This window comes from Macadamia integrifolia, chromosome 5 (genome assembly GCF_013358625.1).
Source record: "Macadamia integrifolia cultivar HAES 741 chromosome 5, SCU_Mint_v3, whole genome shotgun sequence".
Lineage (NCBI taxonomy): Eukaryota > Viridiplantae > Streptophyta > Magnoliopsida > Proteales > Proteaceae > Macadamia > Macadamia integrifolia.
This window is the reverse complement of record NC_056561.1, coordinates 34,006,371-34,030,713: the sequence shown is the minus strand read 5'-3', so window position 1 is coordinate 34,030,713 and position 24,343 is coordinate 34,006,371. Positions and strand designations below refer to the sequence as shown.

Below are 24,343 nucleotides of genomic sequence, written 5' to 3'. Positions count from 1 at the left end.
AGTTTTAAATTCTAACAAAATGTAAAGAGTAAATGGCATTCAGTCACGTGTATTCAAACACTATGTTAAAATTTAATGTCCCTCTGGGACATGTATATTGCAATCATCTAAACATTTGTCCAATTGAGATATGCAATGTACAAAGGAGATATTTCTCTTGATACTATTTGATATACAGTAAGATTCCAACTCATACTCTGTGTTTGTTGGTAAGCTAGCGGCGTGCACCAATCGTGAGAATTGATACAAAAGGCAAGGTGGTATTTTTCTATAAGGGGAAGAAAGAGCGGATGACATGTGCTATAGACATCATGGCAGCATGCCCAACATTTCCCAAACTTTAATGATACTTATTTGTGTGAAATGCTTTTGAAATTGAAGCATGAATCAACAGTAAGATATACATTATGGTCCATTTCTGCATGTGAATCATTTGGAAGGGAAATATTAAAACATCCTACATTCTTCATCATGGCCTTCTTCCCATGCTTCGAGCACTGATTTGTTATACGCTTTGTGTACCGAAAGCACTCTAGACGTCTATATTGAATTGTTAAATTGTAAGGGGATACTTAAATCACGCCACATGGTCCTTAGTTTGTCCTCCAAGACTTAACTGTGATAATTTAGGCCCCAATTGTTGTTCAATTGATTGATACTGACATCGAATATTCTACATTTATTTTTTATTTTTATTTGAAAGAAGCTTAGATCAAGGCAAAAAATATTTACATTGCACGAAAAGGGAACTCCAATGGAGTCATACGTTGTTATTCCTCTTGATGCAACAAGTAGTGATGGGTGATTGTACTAGTGGTATGGTGTAAAGCAGTTTCATTCTTACGAAAAAAAAAAAAATGGCATTTTTTTGGGGTAGAAATCGTCTGAAATTCCCATCTGTGCAATTCCATGCAATTCTACCCCAAGCGACTGACACGTGTACCCATTCTATATCCACGTCTCAGATTAATCTACCATAAACTAGTGAAAAAACCGTCTTCAACCAAACCATTAGAGAACAAACCGAAACAAACCGATTCGGTTCATATTTTTGAAATAAAAGCTGTGATGTTTGCCCTCTCTCTCTCTCTCTCTGGACTCTCTCTGTCTCTTCGCCTCTCTCTCTCGGCCTCTCTCTCTCGATCTCGACTCTCCCTCTCGGTTCTCTGCAAGCAAAAGCGATCTCGACCTCTCTCTCGACTCTCCCTCTCGGTTCCCTCTTTCTCTCTCTCTCTCGACTCTCTCTGTCTCTCGACCTCTCTCTCTCGATCTCGATTCTCCCTCTATCCCCCATTCCTCAGATTTTGGTTTCTTGGAGAAGAGAAGGAAGCCCCCCGAAGAAGGAAACTAATGGAGCAACGTCCGTGACAGTGGAAGGAAGCCGGGGACGATAAAGAGCTTATCCACCTACTTTCAGCTTCTATTCTGGGATCTAAGAAAAAAGAAGAATCTGAGCAATGGGGGATCCTGCAACTCCTATAAAAGAGAACCGATCAGAGATGGGGGTAAACCCTTCTTCTTCTTCTTCAACCTCTTCGTCACTCTTGAATCTCCCTTCTAATATGTCGCGAAGCGCTCTGTCTCTTGAAACTCCTTCGTCTTCGTCTTCGTCTTCGTCTTCGTCTTCTTCTTCTTCTTCTTCTCCTTCTTCTAGGAGCCACATAGATCGCCTGTTGGGTGTAAGGATTAATCCTTCTCCTTCTAGAACAATTTATAGTGACCGCTTCATCCCTAGCAGATCTGCTTCTAATTTCTCTCTTTTTGATATCTCTCCGTCGTCGAACTCCTCGTCGGAGGGGCGCGAAGATGGGTCTGGTACTTACGCTACTCTGCTGAGGACAGTTCTCTTTGGCCCTGATTCGGGGGTTTTTTCGCCGATTACTCCTGAGAAACCCACATACTTTTAAGAGAACATATATGATATGGAAGAAATGGGTCCATTATCTTCAATGAACATATACAGTTTCTTCTTTGCAATTCCAACTCTGCATTCCATGCTTCAATCTTGTGGACAGTAAGGTAATTGAAAGTAAGAACTTCCTGAAGTAGGGAAAAAACACCCAGGATTTATCATGACCTATACAAATTATTGTAGGGTTTCATAATTATAAACTAGTTATCATTTGGGAAGAGAAGTGTCAATATACCTGACTTCTGTGCCAATTTATCAGAAGCAAAATGAATCTGATTTCTAGACCATGCTTACAATATATGTATGGTATGTGTGGGTACCATAGTGTATGCTGGAATTTGGGGTTCAAGCAGTACGCGATACAAAATTGTTTCTATAGCACTTGCTATGGCATCTGTGGTTTTGTGCGGTATAAATTTTTGAACCTCTCTTCTGCATAGTTTTCATTCACATGCAATGGGTAACAGAAGGATAATAATGACCAACAATTCAGTGTTGAATCATAGATTGCAAGGTTATTTAAAGAAACACCTATAGATATCAACAATGAGCGGCACAATGCTGATAACTAATGTGTACTTGAAGAAACACTAAGCATCCTTTGTTTTCTAACGATGACGACGAGTTTTCTGAAACAAAATGGGAACATATTGCAAGTGTGCCCTAGTAGAAGAGAAAATTCCATTTAAAAAGATGGGAAGAAGTAAAGGAAACTTAGTACCGCCCTGAGCTATCGATGAGCTATTTCATAAGCTGATCTGTGTACATACATTACTGAGAATGATTTTAAGGCACTCTCCTACATTTCGATATCTTACATAATAATTTGAACCTCCAAAAGAGTATCCTTAGGTTCACCCTGTAAATCCTTTCTGATTCTTCAATAGATTGAGATCATGCAATATGTTACCAGGTAGAGAGTCTGAATACACCTATTGAGGATTTCTCCTTTGTATCCAATTCCCCCCCCCTGATTGTTTCTTTTCAACTGTTTATTTTCTGTTACTGTTTCTGTTATCCTTTTGCGACAGTAGTTTAATCCTGAAATTGGTTTTGCTGCTCTACCTTCACAATAGTTGTACTCATACTCCATTAGCATGACATATCATTTTGTCGAATTTAAGAAGCACAACTGCCATGAAATCTGTCTCGAGAAACATAAATTGTTCTTCAACAAAGAATAGGTTGGAAGTTGGAACACACCCATTGAAAAGGATTACAATAACCACCGAAAGGGTAGAGGTAATCCTTCTTCTGTGGCATCCAGTTGCAGAAGCTTCACAAAGGAAGGTCTGGATGATAATACTGCAAATTGAGATTGAGAAAGTGCAAGAGCAACATAAGCTGATATCAAGGACTTAGTTGGAGCTTGTGAGGTTTACTTCATTACCACCTATCCTAAGTACATAGAATCTCCATAATTTTGATAATAATAAAAAAAAAAACCCATAAAAAAAACAGTAACTTGGAGAACTTGTGTCCGCCAAAGCATTAAGAAACAAGAAGACACCGACAAGAGGAGAGGAAGATGCAAATGGATCCTTCAAACAACTTAGTTAACACCGATCACCGAGGTAGCTTTGGCCATGACATTCACTGTAACAGGTAAATGAAAGATGTTTTTTCTTACATAATTAAGATTAAGCACTGTAAAAGACCTTTGTTTTCATAGTTAGCAAGAACCCCAGATCCTCAAAAGAGATTATAAATTCCCCTGAAACTCCAAATTACAGTTCACCAAGAAACACAAACCACAAAGATCAACGTATATTGCAAACAAATGTGATATAATTAATATGGTAGCAAGAAAATCTACACTTCCCATTCCCCATTTTCGCTTAATTAAGCCCAAAAGAAAAGAAAATAAGAACAGGGGTTTAAAAAAAATAAATCACATAATCACATAACTTTCAAAGAGGATGTTTCCATGACCAAATGAATCAAAATCCTCTAGGTGTAGCTTCATTCACCTCCGTAACCGGAGATTTACCAGCCATGGAAAGGCATTAATCTGCAATTTCCCTAAATTTGGGTTAGGGCTTACAGAGAACCGAGAGGGAGATTTGAGATCGAGAGAGAGAGGCCGAGAGACAGAGAGAGTCGAGAGAGAGAGAGAAAGAGGGAACCGAGAGGGAGAGTCGAGAGAGAGGTCGAGATCTGAGCTTTTGCTTGCAGATCTCGAACTTTCAGGCCGAGAGACAGAGAGAGTCGAGAGAGAGAGGCCAACAGACAGAGAGAGAGAGAGAGAGGGAAAACATCACATTTTTATTTGAAATAATGAACCGAACCGGTTTGTTTCGGTTTGGTCTCCACTGGTTTGGTTGAAGATGGTTTGTTCAGTGGTTTGTGGGGATTAAATCTGAACCGTGGATATACCCCAGGGACACGTGTCAATCGCCTGGGGTAGAATTGCATGGAATTGCACCGATGCGAATTTCAGACGATTTCTACCCATTTTTTTGGGGTTAAAAAAGCAGTGTCACTATTGTTGCCATGAATAAGTGTTTTGTTTTTTTTTTTGGGTAGAGCCATGAATAAGTGTTGGAGGAAGGAAACAAAACACATGTACCATTTGAAATCCTATTTGATTGCATAGTTTTGTCTTGTCTTTTCATATTTGGTTATGTTAGATACATGGAAAAAACTTTCCTAAATTTAAGTGGAGAAAAGGGACACCCATCTCATACAAGATGAAATTTTTTCTTGTAAAATAAGATTTGATTCCATTAGTTACATAGAAAATGTTTTCAATTTTCCACAATTTGAATGGAGGAAAAAGAGACCCATTTCACATGAAAATGAATTTTTGTCAGGTGAGGTATGCATCCTATAGAAACTATCTATTTGAAACTGTCCTTTGGCCTGTAAGTCCTGACTAGAATTCTAGTTATTCCATAGCGGTATCTCATTGGTGGCTTAGGCTCCCAGGTGGAGGTCTTCTTAGCCGTTCACCTAAGCTATGCAAATAAGGCACAAAAGCCAATCAAAGAGAACAATAAAGCTCCATAGGGTCTTTCTATCCAAGTGTAGGTGGTCCACATCTTTTCAGACATGTCTATTTTACCGAGCCTCTCTTTGAGATAGTGTCCAAATCATTACGCCTCTCGTGTAAGTAAAAAATATATATATATATATATATATATTTAGGGAAAAGATTGGGTATGCCGCCGATATCAAGTATATTAGCACTCATTGTATCTATCTTTCTCTTCCCTTTTTCTGAAAAGACCCCATATCCTTCCTGAATGATACTTCATTATGTGTTTCTATTGGTGCTATCTGCTAACATACTTGATATCGACGATATACCTATCCCTCTCTCATTTTTTTATATAAAAATAAAAATTTTTTACCAAGAAACAAACAAAGGCCTTATGGCGGCGTACCTGGTTGGTGAAAGGCAGGCATGGATTCTTCGAAAATTACCTCGTGCCGCCTAATCAAATGAATTTGGTACTTACGTGGCTCTTATTTATTGGCTATCAGGGTTCACACGTTGCTGACGTGTCGGACAATTCTTAACCCAGGCAAGAGGCGGTGGGGCTAATCTGTTACGATAGAGTAAAATGCCGTCCACCGATCACATTTAATCAAACGGTTAATATTGCATTCATCTACAAGTTTACTAAAATCCGATGAGATCGTGCGGACATTACCGTGCTATACAGTGTGTCTTGGTGTGGGTGTGAAGTACACACACATAAAATTTTGTCAATCGAGGGTATTTCCGTCAATTGACCTCCGTTGCGTATTTATCTTTGACGATAAAATCTCTTTTGTTCCCCAAATTTATCTTTTTATCTTCTCACTATCGCCCTTTTTGATTCTAATTCACAAGGAGGCGGGGCTTTCGGATTCTGTGTATTCTCGACTTTTCACTCTCCTTTCTCTTTCTTGGCCTTTTTATTTGTGTCTCTCTAACAATTTCCCTCTTTTGCCTCCATTCGCCTCCGCCATTACGATTTGGTTGCTCAGTCGGTCGGTGGAAGTTTGGAACGAAAACAAAATCTCTCTCCTCAATCTCGACCTTCGAATCTGTCGTTCTTCTTCACATTTGTTGCCACTACTTGGGAAGAATCGAAAATTTTCTTCGAGTTTAAAGATGAGACGAAGAGCTGCGGAGGCACAGTCGAAATCCAAATCCCTTCTCTAATGGAGTTCAAGGATTCAAGAAGCAGTAGCGACTGCGATGCCAAGCTAGAGATCCGTCCGGTTCCGTTTATTATCGATCTCAACGAGATCCCTTGTTCTTCTTCGCTTGAATCCCCTTCCGCTGTTATCGACGCTTACGCCGTTGTTCGTTCGTTCCATGACAATCCAACTCCTTATCCCGGGGCTGCCGCGGAGTTACCTGGTGAGACTCGTGGTGGCTCGGCTTGCAGTGCATGTGGGCGCCCTGAGGTTAGGGGCAGCGTGGTGGTCTGCGATGGCTGCGAGCGCGGTTTTCACCTTAGCTGCGCAAGAATGCGGGGACGCCAGGCCATCATGCTCGAGGACTGGATGTGCGATGATTGTATGAGCAAAGGAACTGGGAGCAAGCGCTGGCCGTTGGGAGGGGTTCTCTCGGGCTCAAAACGGAGTGGTGTTAGGCTTTTGGATATCAATGCGTCCCCTCCGAGTGACGGGGAGGGTGAGGCAAGCGATGACTTCCATAGTTCCAGGTATGTTTCAAAGCGTTGCTCTTACTATACTTGTACTTGTCGTTGTTGTAATGTAGTTTTGGCTGTAGGAGAAAAGTTTTAATGGTTGTTAGATAGTTAGTTTGATTTCAGTTAAGGCATTTGCCTTCGCAAAAGTAAAAAAGGAAAGTAAAGAACGTTGGTTAAACAATCACGTGTATGACAGCGGGAAGATGCCTTGGCAGATGACTAGATGGTTTACAGTTCTTGGACGCTTATCAGTTGTCCGCTCGAATGATCAGCACTGGTTGCATTCCATAACTTAGTCTCTCCAATCTCCAGTCTTTGGTAGTGGTATTTGCTGAAAACATCTTGCGTTCATACCCCTATCCACAATTCAGTCGAACGATCCCGGCTGGTGGGATACCCTTAACATCTATTAATTGTTACAGACATGGATTCTGGGATATATCTTATATAACCCAGATTCAGCCGCTCAGGCCGAGTGGCATTTGAGATGTAGTAAACCTTCTCTATTTTGATAGGTTAGCAGTGCAGGATTAAGTTGTTAGTGGTTAGTTGTTACGTCTTGAAGATAAAGTATTTTAAGTAGGTCCAGACATCGATTACCCATGAACACAACCAGCCACTTTTATATCATACAGCTTTCTATGAAGTGTGCTTTGAAAGAGTTATGTTCTGTTTCTTTACTTCTCCTCTCCCAAGAAAGAGAATTAGTGCCTACTGCCTATTACATTATCCTACTCTGGAAGGTTTATTTTCTGTGCTGTACAATGTTCAAGTGTTTCAGAAGCAAGCACGGACAGCCTAAGGGCTTTGTGCTTCCACATGCAAATGTTACTTAAAAAAGAAAGAAGAGAAGATTCAACTTGTTAGTATTGCTCTCATTTTGTCTGGGTTTGGTATTTTACATTTTACACATCCATTCTGTAGTATTTGAACATTAATGTGCTTTTATCTAGCTTCACCTGAAATGATGTTGTGACAATCTGTCAATTTCAGGAGGTGTTGATTTGGAATTAATCCCTGGTCCGCTTATGGAGAGGGGTGGGGGGTCGGGGGAGTGCTTAAATCATTGTCAAAACTGGGTTTTTTCTATGGGAAACCATGGCCGAAGATCTACTGTAGCCTGTAGGGACTAAATGCGTTCTACCGTTATATTTTCTATGAATACAAAATGAGAAGGATCTAGTTGTTCATTTACTGACCTAGGTCCACTTAAAATGCTCTCTTGACATCTATTTATAAGAATGGAAATTCTAGCTCACGAACTGAGTTGCTCAACTCAACTGAGCCTTATCTCAATAAAAATGGGATTTGCTATATAAGGTGATGCAGATGCCTTGGCTTGGCTGGACCGGACTAACCCTCTATGGAGGCCTAAGCCAAGACACAACCAACCCAAACCGATATTCTGTTCTGGCAAGGGTTGGTAGTTGATAATTAGGGTCGCAATCTTAGTATATGTGATTCTTTTTTGTTTTAGAAGTAGTTTTTTTTTTTTTTTTTTTTTTAGTTAGTTTCTATTTTAGAGTAGTTTCCATCTTTTAGTTGGTTTCCAATTTTTATGTAATGAGTTCTTTAAATTGCTGTAAAACGATTCTAGAGAGGAGGATTTGAGAATTGAAAGAATAAATTGAAGTTGAGTTCTGGTTGTGTGGCCTGTGGGCTTGGGGTGTGTGTGTGCGTGTGTGCTCTCTCTCTCTCTTCCCCCATCTTCTCCCCTCCTTTGTGAGAAACACCACTTTTTATCCTTTTCTCGTTCGTCTTCCCAGTCCCTGTTTCTGGGCGGCACCTGCAGCTTTGGACAGTGACTTCAAACTCACTGGTACTTCGTCTGTTTGGGCTGAAAGTTATTGAGTTATTTCCTTACATGTAGGCGACCTAATACTCATGGTATGAGTGCTTGATGACGAGTACACTGTGACAGTTGAAACCTGCAACTTAGGTTCTCTCAAGTTACACCCAGATTTGAAACCAAAACTCTTTTTTTTTTCGCTAAATCGTCCTGGGCTGAATGCAGCCTGGCAACTGATTACAGCAAATGGGAGTTTCTTCCTTGCGTGGAAAGGAAGTCAATTGCAACTTGAGCAATTTTCTATTTAGAAACTAAATACAAAGTAAATCTAATTGGATAATAAAATAGAAAGAGTTTAGAGTTAGAAACTACCAATTAAGGAATCTATTTAAAATAGAAATTAGGAACTACCTTTAAGCTAATAAAATCCCCCACACAAGGAATATCTCTTACCAAAAAAACAGCACTAACAGAAGCTGTCAAATCCTTCGCGCATGGCCAGTTAATCTTCAACTGATCTCCAAGCTAGCAGGCCGTGGGGCCCACATGAACTGGAATCAATCTCCCTAATAAATAGCCTATGCAAGCTGTCCATACGCAACTCCATGTTGTGCTTCTGAAGTCCTACCGCAAGCTATTTCCTCCCCAAAAAGATCTCACACAGCTGGACAAAATCTGCCCCCTTGAAATGTGCTTCATCAAACCAACCAAGAACCAGGCTACATCAGACCAGGGTGTCTCCCTCAGCGATTCTGGACTGATTTTTGGGCCTTGTTTATGCGGCTAGACTTGTGCTGGAACCATCGATCTACATCAAAACACGCCGCATCAGGTATTTGGGGAACTTAGTGTATAGTTTTGGGTCTGGTCCACTTTTTGGTCTCGAGCTGCCAGTAGTACAGCCAGGTTATAAGCTTAAATTGTTGAAAGATCTAGCTTAAATTGTTGAAAGATCTTGAAAACAAACAAGAATGGAGCTTATGCTAAGTGTATAAAACAACAAAACTGAAAATATTGTTTAGGGCCCAAAAATATTATCTTAATCAAGGATTAAAGTATCGGTATCGGTCGCCGTATCGGTCGGCCAAAATTAATATACGTATTGGAGGGTATCGTATCGGAGATATGCTAAAATACGCTAAAGATACGCACATAAATGGATAGGAAATATTTTTTTTATACACTTTTGCATAAAAAAATTGTTAAAAAAAGTTATTGATAACATGTGTTGTGCATAAACACTAAATTGAGGGTATCGCACTAAGAATTCAAGGTTTGTAGTTGTCCAATAAATGTAAAATCCTCGTTCCCAACTTTGATTTCCACTTTAGTTAGAGAGAAATATGGCTGACAACAACTTTGGAACAAAAACCCCTCAAAAAATCTTGTTTTTCTGAAAAATGACTCAACTTAGCCATTATATGACCGTAGCGCACTGTATCGATACGTCTCGTACTGTATCGGTATGTATTGGTCGATACATACCGATACGTACCAATACATACCAAAACATACATTTCACTCAATTTTATTTTTTCCATAGAGTATCGGTATGTATCGGTGTGTATCGGTGGTATATTGGTATGTATCGTAGGATACATATCGATACGAAAGGGTTTTAAAAATTCTATGTATTGTCCGATACAGATACATATCGGCCGATAGGGTACGATACTTAAAACCATGATCTTAATTACAGTAAAAATTAATTGAAAAATACATAATGGTTAGGTGACTCTAGTAGGGCGGAGTTATATTCGCTGTGTGTAAGTTTGAACTTATCTTGAGGTGGGCTTCGATAACGGTTGAGAGAGCGATCTAGCCAATGTCATTGGATGGATCAGAAAGAGAAGTGACTTTCCTTTGATTTCACTCAAGTGAACATTTATTTGTATTGCCCAAGCCAAGGGAGTGTAATGAGGTTGCGGATGAGCTTGCTAAGCAAGGATTGGTCAATAGATCATGCTTTGGGGATTGCTTACCTCTTTTTAGTGTGTTCCTTTGTATTCTTTTTCTTTTATTTTCTGGGTCTTTGTCTTGGTTTTCTGTTCTTGACCGAGGAAGTGCTAGCCTTATGAATGCAGTTCTTGAACCCTAATTTCCAAAGACAGAATCTAGGGTTAAGCAGGCTGCCGAAAGGCCCAGGTATAACATTGTATGGTAAGGAACTTGGGGCTGTCTAGTTAGGTTTTTGGTTTGGCAGAGAGAGATTAAGACACACTGATATGGAAAAAGAGGAACTTGATAGGATAGAGGAACACAGTTTCAGCAATCAGGCATGCAATACCAGCAAGCAGAATAGGAATGTAAGAGAAAAGATCAGAAAGACAGATCTATAGCAGAATATGTGTATTCCAAAACAGAAAATATATTATGAAATCAACAGAGTAGATTGACGCAGAAACTAATATCTATATGGTCAAATCAGAAAAGACCAAACAGAAACAGAATAGCAAAACATAAGTTCAGAAAACAGATCTGATGTTGATTTCCTGTTAACAGAATACAGAAATTGGTAGACTGACCTGTTTCAGGGAACCTGATAGCAGATTGTTCCATAGAGAATCCTTTCTGAAATCCTGCAGTGGTTGCAACAGAGAATACCAACCAATGGAAGGGAATTTTCTGCTGGTTTTGTTATCTGCTGAAACTGAAGAACAACATAGTAGAAAAAAAAAATAGTAAAAGGAGAAAAGAAGTTCAATAGGAGAGAAATAAGCAAGAAGAGAGTTCGTAGGAGAGAGAAGAGAGAAGGGAGAAGAACATAATTGATTGGGGATGAGAATGATGCAGTTGGATGTGGATCGCTGGACTGGCATGACCTGATCTGGAAACCCAGACCGAGACGAACCAGAACCAAACCAGGATTTTGGTCTAATAAGGGTTGGTGGGGAATTTATTTGTTCCTGGGAGTTATCTTGTAATCTTCTTCTTCTTTTTTATTTTATTTTTTATGGAATGTTAGATATGTAAGGGTCCTTCAGTAGTTTCCTTGTTTGAGATAGTTTCCTAGTTAGAGTCAATGCCATTAGTCTACTTTTGCATGTAGTTGTAATCGATTCTCAGTTGATTGGAATAAATTGATTTGAGTTACCGTTTTTGGAGCCAAGGCTGGCCGTGTGGTTCTTCCTCTCCTTTCTTCTCCTCCATCCTAGCTCGATTCAGAGTCGAGTCCTCTTCTCAGGTTAGATCTTCTCTTCTTATCTTTTCCTCTGTTCTTCTTCTGTTCTTTCCTCTTCCATCTTATTTTTTCTTCTTTCTTGCTATATCATTATTGTTTTACCCTGTTCTGGGCAGTAGCTGCAGCCCACATAAGATTCATTGATGTCTTTTGTAATCGATCCATTTGGCCTGATTTTTTGGGTGCAAGTCACTCTTTCATAGGCGATCTAACACCCTCAGTTTGGTTCCTTAATAGTCTTCCAGTACTGATAACAAATCCATTCTCTGAGCGGTTTTCAGTCCTTCCGCCTGGTTTTGTTTCAGAGATCAACCTGCAAATTAGTAACTGATATTCTGAATTGATGTCAGTTGGAATCAACAGGGATGCTTGTTGCGATTCACCAACTGAAATTTCAAGTCAGTTGGCGGTGTAGGGGGGAGCTCTTCCAATCAAATTTAATCTGGGTAACCATCTTGTTTATGCTGTTGTGAGGTAGGGGATGCATACTTTTATTAATTTCAGTAAGGACAGCTGCTGTTAAATTACGTAAAAGCCCCTCCTTTTCTGATATTGTTCTGCATAATCCCTATTAGTTTTTGTATTCCAGAAAAGCCTGTCTTCACAATTTTGATTCCAGTTTGGTCCTTTTTTTTAATTACTTTACTCTTAAGGGTCTAAACTGTTCTCAGAAATTATAAAATTGCCACTCATCCTTCTATTTGAGAGTTTCATCACTTTAATTGGCCCATAGTGACCCCAAAGCAGGGTTTTGTGACCTGAGGTTGCATTAGGGAAGAAAGGGAAACAGAGAAGGAGTCTTGCAATCGGTTTTTTCGTAAAAATTCCAAATACTATTCACTATCGATTTTTGGGGGGGGGGATTTACATGCTTTATACAACAAATCAGCCTTATCCCAACTAAATAAATGGGGTCGGCTACATGGATCCTTACCCTCCAGTTGGCTCTATGCAAGGTCATACTTGATACAAGGCCTAAGCTATGCATATCTTTCCTTATTGCTTCTCCTAGGGCCATTTAATGTCTGCCTTTGGCTTTTTTAATTCCTTCAATCTGAATCAACTCACTTCTCCGTATTGGAGCATCCAGAGGCCTTCGTTGAACGTTGTCGTCCCACCTCAAACGACTTTCTTGTAGCTTATGCTTATCACGTATTAGAGGTACTCCCAAATCAGCTCTAATATGATCATTTTTTTCTTTATCCTTCCAAGTTTTTCCACACATCCATCTCATTATCCTCAACTCTGCTACATTGAGTTTAACGTCCCAACATTCTGCACCATATATCATATCATAAGATTTTCCTTTAAGTTTTAAAGGATTATGTCAATCACACAACACTCTGGACGCACTTCTCCACTTCATCCATTGTTTTTTAAGTTACACTGAGTTATCTACATGATGTTTTTTAATTGCCCAACATTCCGCACCATATATCATATCCGGTCTTGTGACTGTCCTATAAAATTTTCTTTAAGTTTTAAAGGGATATGTCGATCACAATACACTCTGGATGCACCCCTCCACATCTTATTTTAAGTTACACGTTTTATGTAAAACAGAAAACAATATCCTAGTGATGTAGACATGGCTACACTTGCTTGGTTGGACTAGCATGACCAGCTTTGGAAGCCAAGAGTCAAGAAGAGCCCGTCCAGCCCAGTGTTTTGTTCCAACAAGGGTTGGAAATAATAATTAGTGGTTTACTTGTCTTTTATTTTCCAGACTTGAACATAGGAGTTAGGAGTCAGGATTGCTTTATTTTTTGCATTAGTTTCTTTTTATGGTTTGTTTCTTAGTTAGACTAGTTTCTATTTCAGTTGAGTTCCTAATTTTATGTCTTTATTTTCCTATATATTGGCTGTAACCGATAGACAAGTTAGAGTGATTTGAAGAGTTGAATGATGATTAGGTTTTGTGCTCTATGAGAGTGTGTGTTCCCTTCTTCCTCCGTCCCCCCCCACCCCCCCCTTGTTACTCTGAATTCCCCTTTCTTCTCTAAGGCCCTCCATCACCTAGTTGACTTCAAATACCTAACATGCAATAAAGCTTCCTAAATATCTTAAACAACTTATAGTACTAGCCTAAACTGACTCATGACCAGCAAATGGATCCACAGTTTGCATTTGAAAGAAATTAATCAAGAAAGCCCCTGGATAAATAATGGAAAATTACAAGAACTATGATAAATAAAGAGAAATGGTAGGTTGTTCACTGGAGTCCAGCTATGGAGCTCTAGGAAACCACCAATAGGTCTTAATGAGTCCATTTGCTAATAAGATTGTAGATTGCTTGACAACAACAATAACTCAGACTTGTCTCAACTAAATGGGGTCAGCTACATGGATCCGGTGAAATAAATAAATGGATCCATGCAAAAGGTAATTGGCAGAATGAGATAAGGTGCTGGCTGCCTACCTGATGGACCAATACAGAAAATAGGTATATATAAATATATATATATATATATATAGTATATATGTATGTATGGAAAAAAAAAAAAAAACACTACCCACTTGCATGTGTCTATGCCTAGACACAGGTGGCCACGAAAGGACTGTGCTGCCCCCCACCCCATGAGCTGAAAATGTCTCCGTGTGGCCTCCCATTAGTCTGTTTGGTGGCGCAGTGGATGCGCAAGAGGGTAGCATTCTCTTTCCCTATATATATATATATATATAGGTAATTTCATGTTTCATGGAATTAAAAAGTCAATATGGTTGATGGAGATTTCAATTCCTGCGATCAGAGTTGGATGTAGAGATAAAAAGCGGACGTTCCCATTGTACTTATCCATGTTAACTGTACAACTTCTAAATCTCGGCAATTTTGAGTCTCAATATCCGAGCTGAGCATATGATGGCCAGTTTCAAAATTGAAAATACACCTGAAAAAGTTTCTTTTCCACTCAATATTTTTTACTTACTTAAGAAACTGTGCTAACATTTGGACATAAGCGGCTAGCCGTTCCTGAAGTAAGACTCTTGTACTCCATATTAAAGTAGAACTCCAAGATGTGAAAATTGTCACAAGCTGATACTTTACCATTGTTTCTGCCCAAGACTCTGTCAATCAACTTTGTTTGTGTGACATTGTATTTTTGGAAAGTTGACTGCATAGCATTTCAAATGACACCAAAATAATATGAACAAACATGTTTTGACCATCAACAAGTTGGCCTAAAAGTAAAGTGATGTAACTTGTACCCTACTCAAATTTGACTGTGCCTGTTTGTCTTTTTCCATGCGTCTCTTTTTACCCCTACAAATTTCATTTTGTTAGGACTTCTTTTGGAATTTCTGTCATTCTGTGTGATTGCATGTTTCTTTGTTGGTCATTATAGTGATGATGATACTTGAAATGCTAAGTTACCCAGTATAAAACAACTTTTGTTTCTTCTGGTTTGTAGAATGCAAACTCCTGGTGAACATTCTTTTACTGCTATCCCATGTGGTGCCCAAACAACAAATTCAAACTCGTGGCATATGGAAAATGGATTTGATAAACAAAAGGATTCTGGTGCAGTGATACGCACAGTCAACTCAAGTTCCAAACAGGTAGTGAACCACATACCGAGTATGAGTAGAAGTCTTGAGGAGGTAGATTTGAGCTCCACTCTTAAGGGGAGACTTAGGACTAATAGTAATACAGCCATTACATTATCCCATCAGAATCCAAGTGATAAGTTTTTGAAGGCATTGAGAGATTTTGTTTTTGAAAGGCAAGGTGTATTGGCAGAAGGTTGGTGTGTAGAACTTAAGCCACAGGGAGGGAGACATGATCCCATCGCAGTTTATTGTTCTCCAGAAGGGAAAAGGTTTGAATCAATTGCAGATGTTGCCTGTCACCTTGGGCTGTTATCCACTTGCAATTCTATCGAAACAGAGGATATAAATGGTGGCTATACTTCAGTGCAGAAGGGCTTGCTTTATCGCAGAAGAAGAAAAGAATCGGCAAGACTTTCACGTACCAGTAGTTTGATAGAAAATCAAGAACCCGGGAGAAGCAGTTATGGTAGGGAGCCCTCTTCTGATGTTGAGGTCATGGAGACACCGTCCTGCAAAATAGGCAATAGTGTTAGAGTTGCAGAAGCTGTGGCAGAGGGAGACGGTGGTAGCGGGGTTAAGCAACCTAAGGTTAGTAGTAACATTTACATGATTCATTTCATAGGATTTCTTCCTTCTAAATTTTTAGTTTTATTCTTTTGATCTTTGAGGTCATCTGGATATTTGCAATGTGTGACAGTTTCTCACAGCTTATTTTTTAATTCCTAATTGTTCTTCATGTTGCTTGCTTTTACAGGATGGATTTCCATTGCAGTATGAAGATTTCTTTGTTCTTAATTTGGGGGAGGTTGATGGTCGACCATCATATCATGACACTAGCCAGATCTGGCCTGTTGGTTACCAATCCTGTTGGCATGATAAGATTACAGGATCTCTTTTTACTTGTCATGTGTTGGAAGGTGGTAATTCTGGACCTATTTTCGGGGTCACAAGACATCCATGTTCTGAGGTGCCCATTCCTGATGGGTCAACTATCCTCTCAAGGCCAAACCTTGGCCGGTCTAATTCAAAGGATGAAGCAGAAGGTGATGATCCCACTACCTTTGATATGGCATACGATGATGATGCTAATATTCAGTTGATTCTATCAGATCCCTGCCCTCCACTTTTTGAACATGACTTTTTATCTTGTTTTCGAAGTTGTTTGAGTGACACTTCTGATTTTCATTCAATGGGTTTGACACCTCCATTCAGTTGCGTTAAAGAAAAACCTGGTGAATGCTTACCCAAGAATTCAGGGTTGAGGGATCAAATTGGAGAGTTCTCAGTCGAGGGGAGCTCTACCTCATCAGTATGGAGAATGGTGTCTCAGACTTTTGTTGGTGTCTGCCGTGAAGTCTTCAAGCGGACAGGCACTATTCAACTTTTATGCAAGCATGATTTGGATGGGACATGCTCACCATGTTCAGCTGCTGCAGATGCGAATGCTATTGATGTTTCTGGTTCATTAGCGAAATTTTGTAGTTTATCTCCCCCTATCAACATCCCATGCACAACTTGTAGTGATGATGAGCTCGAGTCTTTCTGTGATGTGCTAGCGAAATGGTTAGACCAGGACAGGTTTGGGCTAGATATGGAATTTGTCCAGGAAATCATAGAACAGCTTCCTGGAGTTCAGGCCTGTTCAAAATACGAACTTTTGAAAAAGAGGAGCTACTATTCGATATCTCATACCATTGGAAGTGGGCTTCTTCTTTCTAAGAGAAAAAATCAAGTAAGAGGTGAGGAAGAAGCTCTGGATGATTCATTTAGAGAATCTAAAAGATCCAGGAAGCCAGATGTGGTTCAAGACCCTAAGTTTAGTAATCGCTGTCCACCTGGCAAACCTTTAAGCTCAAGGATTCCTGCAGAGCTTGTTGGTGATGTTCTTCAGGTATGTGTTCACCATTACATAGTATGCTGAGAAATTCTTAACATTAGGTTGTAAAAATCTATTTGGTAGCTTTTGTGGTCTTAGAAGTTGTTGTTTTATCTGTTCAGGTATGGGAGTTATTATGGCGTTTCCATGAGATTTTGGGTCTGAAGGAACCATTAACATTTGATGAACTTGAGGAGGAACTTGTAAATCCATGGTTTGATGCCTCTAATTTTGTTGAGAAATTTGAAAAAGAAGTTCAGGAATCTAGAGAACTAACTTTGCACAGAAGTGATAGTACAAGTGGCCATATCTTATCTCCAACTCCAAGCAATGAATCAGATCATACAGTTCCTGGGGAAAACCCACATGTATTCATTAAAATGGAAACAGGATCAATGAAAGAAGCAGCCCAAGCCAGGCTGGCATCCCGTACATACAGCAGATGCACTGGTGTAGCTTTGACAAAGGTTCATAGCTCGCTTCTGAAGGTGCTTATAGGTGAGTTACTGTCCAAGGTTGCACCTCTTGTAGATCCTAATTATGATGCTGGAGAGTCGAAACCAAGAAGAGGAAGAAAGAAAGATGCAGATACCTCAGTTCCCATAAAAAAAATGAAGATTAATGTGCTTCCCATTAACGAACTCACCTGGCCAGAAATTGCTCGGAGATACATTTTAGCTGTCTCTTCAATGGATGCTAACCTCGACTCGTCAGAGATAAATAGTCGGGAAGGTGCAAAATTGTTTCGCTGCTTACAGGGTGATGGTGGGGTGCTTTGTGGTTCACTTACTGGAGTAGCAGGGATGGAAGCTGACGCATTGGTAAGATTTTGTCGGAAATTTTTTGTAATATAGTTTATTTTTGCTACTCTTATGGTTATCTCCTTTCTTTATAAAGAGAAATTTGTGAAGGCTATTGAATTCCTGAAACGTTTTTATTGAGGCTGAGTGAAAAAATACTACTGAACTCAAAATATGCTGAACACACTACTGGAGCTAAATTGAAGTCTGCTACTAACGTGGAACTAAATCTCAGCCAAAACTGACTGAAATCTTCAAGTTGTCTTGGTTTTGGGCCTGGCTGAAATGAAACCCAGGGTCGAAACCTTGAAACTAGGTCTGGCATGTCTCAGTCTCGGGCCTGACCAAACCAGGTCCAAAACCGAGATCTTGATCCTTGGCTGCCAAATGCCAACGAGAATCTATAGAGTAGGGGCTACTATGTATTTTCTGACATAGTTAGGATACGGGTTAACAGGTCCCCCCCTTTTGGGGTTACTTCTGTTTAAGGGGCCTTCTGGGACTGGGCTGAGGTTGATGTTATGTTTGAGTCTTAGCTGTTAGAAGGAAAGCATGGTGGGTTAGGAATTCCAAGTGTACAATTGCTTGGGGTCCTGGGGAAGGGTATCAAGTAAGTTTTTATTTTGTACACGGAGTTTAGTCTATAAATACTGTTACTATAGAATCGATTGGAATGGTTTTGGTTTTCATAGAGAAAGGGGTTCTCTTGGGTGAATGGTTGATGGACAACCTTCAAAGTTAAGTTGATGGGGGTTTCTGGTTCATGGTGAACTATAATTTATTTAGATGTTTCTGCTGCTTCTCCTTCTTTTTATTTTATTTTATTTATTTATTTATTTTTAATCTTCTCCATATTAAGACCAGTGCTTTTTGTTTTGTCCAATAAGAAATAGGTTACAACTCTTATAATACTCCTGCCCTATTCTAGCTGTCTAACAATACCTGAAACCCTTCAAGTGTGCATACAAGTATGCTTAAGCTTTATAAATTTTTTTGTGAGATTTTATGTGCTGGTCCCTTCATCTGTTCTGGCTCTTAGATTTGAGAACCAAAGATTGAACTATCTGCATGATTCAAACCAATTTTCAAATTAATTCTTGCAAGTGCACCTTAGCTGGATTCAGGGATTTTTCTGGCTGCTGGTTTGAGTGATTGTTTGGTGGTTCTAAGAGGCCTTTGAGATAGGATCCTGAATCTGAAATTTCAGGTCGATTGGAGTCTTTTAGGGTGAGTTATCTCTCAACATAACTCATCTCTGTTCTTCCATTCAAAGGTTAGGGACAACCTTTTTTTGGGTTGCAAAATTCTGTCATTTGCTAAATCACCCCTGGTGCGAGTTCTATTTTCTAAAATGTCCTTTGGGAAAGTTCCAGCTTTATCTTTTCAGAAAGGTCCAGAACTGATTTGAAATTACAGATTTGCCCTTGGGGCCTGATGTGGGTTTTAAACTCTGGGTTGCATACTTGCATCATTTTCTTTCTTGTTGCATTTAAGCCATGCACAAAACAAAGGTTTCGTGCTGAAATCTTTCATTTCGTATCATTTCTTTTTTCTTCTATATTTTCCAGTTTAATTCCAATACCCCTTTCACCTTTATGTTCTTTTATAATGTCTTGTCTTGTTAGATTTCAAACTTGATGGAAACAGGCAATCATTCGTTATTGATTGTTTACTTTGGCCTGGCAGATAGTTTTCATCTTTCACACATGAAAGTATTCCATATATGATCCTGGACTGTCTCATTGTTCATAACAACTTTGGATATTGTAGTTAACTGTCAGATTTATCAGTAACTATCAGTAAGTGGTATGAATAGAAGTGCTAATTTATGTGATTCTCAGCTGCTTGCAGAGGCTACAAAACACATTTGTGGTTCTGTGAAGAAAGAAAATGATGCCTGGGCTGTGGACTGCAAAGATTCAGATACAACAGTTGCGAGTGAAACAGTTTCTGTGAAAGATGGCAATATTCCTGAGTGGGCACAAATGTTGCAACCTGTGAAAAAGCTGCCTACAAATGTGGGAACCAGGATTAGAAAATGCATCTATGATGCTTTGGAGAAAGATCCTCCGGAATGGGCAAAGAAGATATTGGAGCATTCAATCAGTAAAGAAGTTTACAAGGGGAATGCATCAGGGCCTACAAAGGTGCATTTTCAACTGTCAAAATCACCAAACTCTTCTGGATGTGTTAATCCCTTTTGTGGATAATTGCCTATTGATACTTTAATAGTTAATGTGTGTTTTTTATACGGTGAAGTTCTTGTTCAACCATTGTGGTGTATTAGTTGACTAGTTTTGTGTATGCTTCATTGCCAAGTTGCGATCATGAGATCGATTGGTCTGCATCCTTCGGTATGTTTTCTGGAGTTTCCAATGCATAACTTTCATATTTCATCTTTGTAGCTCTGATCCTCGTGCGAATTATCTTGTAGATGCCATGCTGCAAAAGAAACAAAAATTAGAGAATCCAACCTTCTAAGTTTAGAAGAAACATCTGGAAGGCCAGCTATTCCTATTAAAATGATCTTGATCAATCTAGAAGGGATACTTATTTGTTTGCACTTTGCATGGGTCATGGGTGATTCAATGTATATATATATATATATATATATATATTCTCATCAATTGCATAATCCAAATACTGGTTAATATTTGTGACTTTCTGGACAAATGGTGCCATCCCTGATCTCCAAATCTGCTGACATTTGTCTTGTATTTGGGTATTTAATGGTTATTCGATCTGTCCATATGATATAATTTTTTTTTTTTTCTGAATTTGAAAATTTTTAATTATCTGAATAAATTTATTGTTTGGCAGGGTCTGTTTCTTCCAAGATTGATTTATTACTTGTATCTTTTCTGCATTTTTTGTGTTTTTTTATTTCTTTGATACGAAAATGGTTCCATCTTCTGTTCCTTTTTCTTCTTAAAATGTGATTAGCCGTGCGTTTGGTTATTATTGTTCTGTCAAATCTGAACTTGTCAGATCAGGTTGAAAAACAATTTCTGTTGATGCTATTCTCTTGGCTCATCAACCCTTAGTTAGATTACTGACTTGCTTGTTGCAATTGTGTGGTTTCGGGCAAGACATCTTGAGCTATGCTTGGTCTGGACCCTTTATTAAATGTTCTGGGGAAGGTATGCTTTTGCCTTGTGTTCTGTCCATTAATAATGTAGCAGGTTCAGGTGGCCTGTGTATAATATTTAAATAATAAAATAAGTTTTATATTAGGTTCTGTGTATTGTAAATGAGAATTATTGTAAATGAGAATAAGGCAGGTTTATTGGGTTTTGGCTGGGTTTTGAGGGGTTATGCTAAAGATTGGGCCAAGGAGCCAGAGCCAAGCCTAGCTTTATATTTTTTTGATTAAAAACCCAAGCCCATATTTAATGATTTGGCTTCCTGACCAACTCATATTGGGTTAAGGTGTGGGTTCATTGATTTTAGGTCCTGGTCGACGATTGCCACCTAGTTACTGTATCCAATCCATGAGATTGCATATTTTAGATTTAGTCCAGATTTGTTCCTCCCTCCCACCCGTAACAAGGGATTATGAGGCATCTTCCAATTGTTGGGTCTGACATTGGGGTGTGTGGAAATGTGACAACGATGTGGATTATTATGTGTATAAAGGCATATTGTTGATAGCATTCCCGAGAAAGGAGCTATTTATCTCTTTCAACTTTGGAATGAAGGGCATATGAAAACATATATTTCTATCTGTGCTTTTTAAGCATTTCTCATATGTTCTTTATAATTTGATGTGGTTTTGTTCCTTCAATTATTATTACTATTTAAGGATTTTCTCCCCCATTCTGTTCACTTTTCAAGGTTAACTTTAAGAAGTTAAAATATTCAAATTGTTCATCCCACTACTTGGTTTAATAATAAGAAAAAGGAAAAGGAAAAAAGAAACCTAAATCTTGTAAGCAAAAGTCTGGTCTCCCAAAGGTTGTCTTACTAGCCATTTGCTGTGTCAGCTTGCACCTTTCTTCCATCCGGTATTATTCTCTGTATTGATCATTCATTACACCTTGTTATTTGCATTTGTGAATCACCTTTTATATCGAGGGTTTTCTAAAACCTTCTATTCTATGTTTCTGCTTTCAGGACCTTCAAAAATATTTTCATGTTTGGTTTGGTTATTTGTTTTTAAGAGATTAATTTTCTCTCAGAATTCTCTCCCTCCCTTCCCACCACCCAGCTCCCCCACCCCAAAAAAAAAAAAAAAAAAAATCCTTAGCGAACCTGATGCTGAATATAAGGTTCTGTTTCCTGTTGATTTGTTACAGAAAGCTGTTATCTCTGTGCTGGCAATTGTAAGCGGTGAAAATATGCCGCAAAAACCTGCTAGGGTTAGAAGGGAAAGGAAAGGAAATAGCATTTCAGATATGGTTATGAAACAATGTCGTAGTGTTCTACGCCGTGCTGCTGCTGAAGATGATGAAAGAGTCTTCTGCAATTTGCTTGGAACGACATTGTTAAATTCTAATGATAATGAGGATGAAGGTGTTCTTGGATTTCCTGCTATGGTATCTCGTCCTTTGGATTTCAGGACTATTGACTTGAGATTGGCTGTTGGAGCTTATGGTGGATCACATGAAGCTTTCCTTGAGGATGTTCATGAGGTATTTTTTCTGTTAGTTGTTTCCTGCTTTCTGTTCATCCTGACTTGCAATTGGGACAACTTGGGCAGGGTAGGACCATAACCAACCCCTGTGGTTGGAAATGTATTACAAATAGTAGCACAACTTGGCTGGAACATTTTTTTATTTATTAAATTCTAACCTCTCCCATCTGGGGCAAGTCAAAATAGGTTTTGTTGGATTATGTCAGATCAGAATTAACTTATGGGGTTACTGATGTGGGGGTAAAACACAAATTACTTTCCTTATGGGTACACGCCATTCCAACAAATTGATCTAAAATAATGTTGAAATAGACAAGATGAGCAATATCCTCCCAGTAAATTTCGTTATGGGTGTGTGCCTTCGAACTCAACAAAATAATCTAAAATAATAGTGAAATAGTAAGATGAACAGTATCCTCCAGTTATATACTTGTGCTTAGGTTGGTCCAATGATCAATGGAACTTGGGGTTTAATGACCAACCCCCAACTCTCTTAAGATCAACAAGCAGCAGATCCAAAAAGTGTAATATAAAATTTCTAAAATTCACTGTTGTTTGTTGAATATTGCTAGCCTAGATCAGCAACAAGTTTTTAAATTTTGAACAAACTCAACTCAACTAAGCCTTATCCTAACTAAATGTGGGCTACATGGATCCTCTTTCGGCATTTAACCCTATTTAAAATGAATTATTTGAAACCAGTCCTCACCTGAGAACTGTTTTCAATGTAGAAAATAAACCTTAAAAACTTAAAATTCCTGATTGAGGATAGTCTTTAGGTGTCTCTTTTCAGACCTAAGTTCTGCCTGGTTGAAAAATTTCGGGATTTGATCTTGAAATTTAGAAACAATTGAAAATCCTCCCAAACTGGTTTGGAATTGATTTACTCTGATCTAAGACTATTGAAACCTAAAAGCCTTCCCAGATCAATTTGTATCAACCAAGGAATAAATTATTAAACCTAGAAGTTGAAAAGGGGTCAAAGTGATGATGGAGCAATGCTTCTAGAATCTCTCCAAGACTCCAAGTAGAAAATCCAGCCATTGATGGAGAAACTGGAATGGGGAGTAGATCCACACAACGGTTGTCCATCAACCATTGACGGGGGAACCCTTTTTTCAGTTGTGCCATAGCCATAAATTCATTAATATCTCTTTTATAGACATTTCTTAGGCATAAACCTAATTAGACTTGACCTAACATCAAAAGACTCCTAACTTGAGTGAACAACCTGTGCGATTCTAATCGCTTATCCTCAAATGGAAGAGTTGACTCTTATGATCCAACAACCTAGGTCCATCATAAACAGTGGACTACAACTTCTATTAAACCACATTTGGATAGAGTGTAACTGTAGGAAATGGACCTCCAACTCTCGCACGATTCATCAGATTTGGGACTCCATCTCCTTTGATAAAAGAAAAACTGCTCGGGTGACCAAAACTTGTATTGCCTCCCCAAGGAAGTCACATTGTTGTATCCTGGTGTCTCTCCCCTTCTTTGCTTTGGACCCCCTCCTTTCCTTGAGGGTGGACAGTGGATCCTTATTCCTTCCTCTCCCCCCCCCCTTCTTTTAGGGGTTTATATGTATTTTCTCCTCCTCGGGTAATGGATTACTTTATTCACCCAAAAAAACCTAGGTCAATCATGAGGCCCATCACCATAAAATAGAACCCCTGATATGAATAATTCCAAAGTGACTGAAAACCCAAACAAGCAAAGAGGCAATTTGGCTGCTTGCATTAATTTCAAGCAGGTTGAAAAGGGAAACCCGGGGATGACCTTCCACCTTTCTGTCCGTGGTTCATGGTGGCTTTGGTATCACAAGTTGTAGCCTAACTTCTTTAGACACATCCTCAGCCATATAAACACATAGATACCCCGGCCATAGATCTGTCTTCTACCTTTGTGCTAGAATTTCAGGTACCTAAGAAGTTCTTAATCTGCTTGTAGG

The 24,343-nt window shown here is 39.1% G+C and overlaps 1 protein-coding gene across 2 annotated transcripts in view; it reads left to right on the top strand.

The window, feature by feature from the left end:
• The first annotated feature begins 5,838 nt into the window (after positions 1-5,838).
• The window catches only part of LOC122078412 (methyl-CpG-binding domain-containing protein 9-like), a 43,472-nt gene continuing 24,967 nt past the window's right edge, over positions 5,839-24,343 (top strand). For both annotated transcript variants that reach the window (XR_006140061.1, XM_042644384.1), the window contains exons 1-6: positions 5,839-6,573; positions 14,942-15,668; positions 15,835-16,971; positions 17,079-17,777; positions 19,598-19,903; positions 22,052-22,387. Coding sequence is in view for 1 of the 2 variants with exons in the window: in XM_042644384.1 (XP_042500318.1) it covers positions 6,065-6,573; positions 14,942-15,668; positions 15,835-16,971; positions 17,079-17,777; positions 19,598-19,903; positions 22,052-22,387 (3,714 nt within the window). In the remaining variant the exon portion in view is untranslated. The remainder of the gene's footprint in view (positions 6,574-14,941; positions 15,669-15,834; positions 16,972-17,078; positions 17,778-19,597; positions 19,904-22,051; positions 22,388-24,343) is intronic.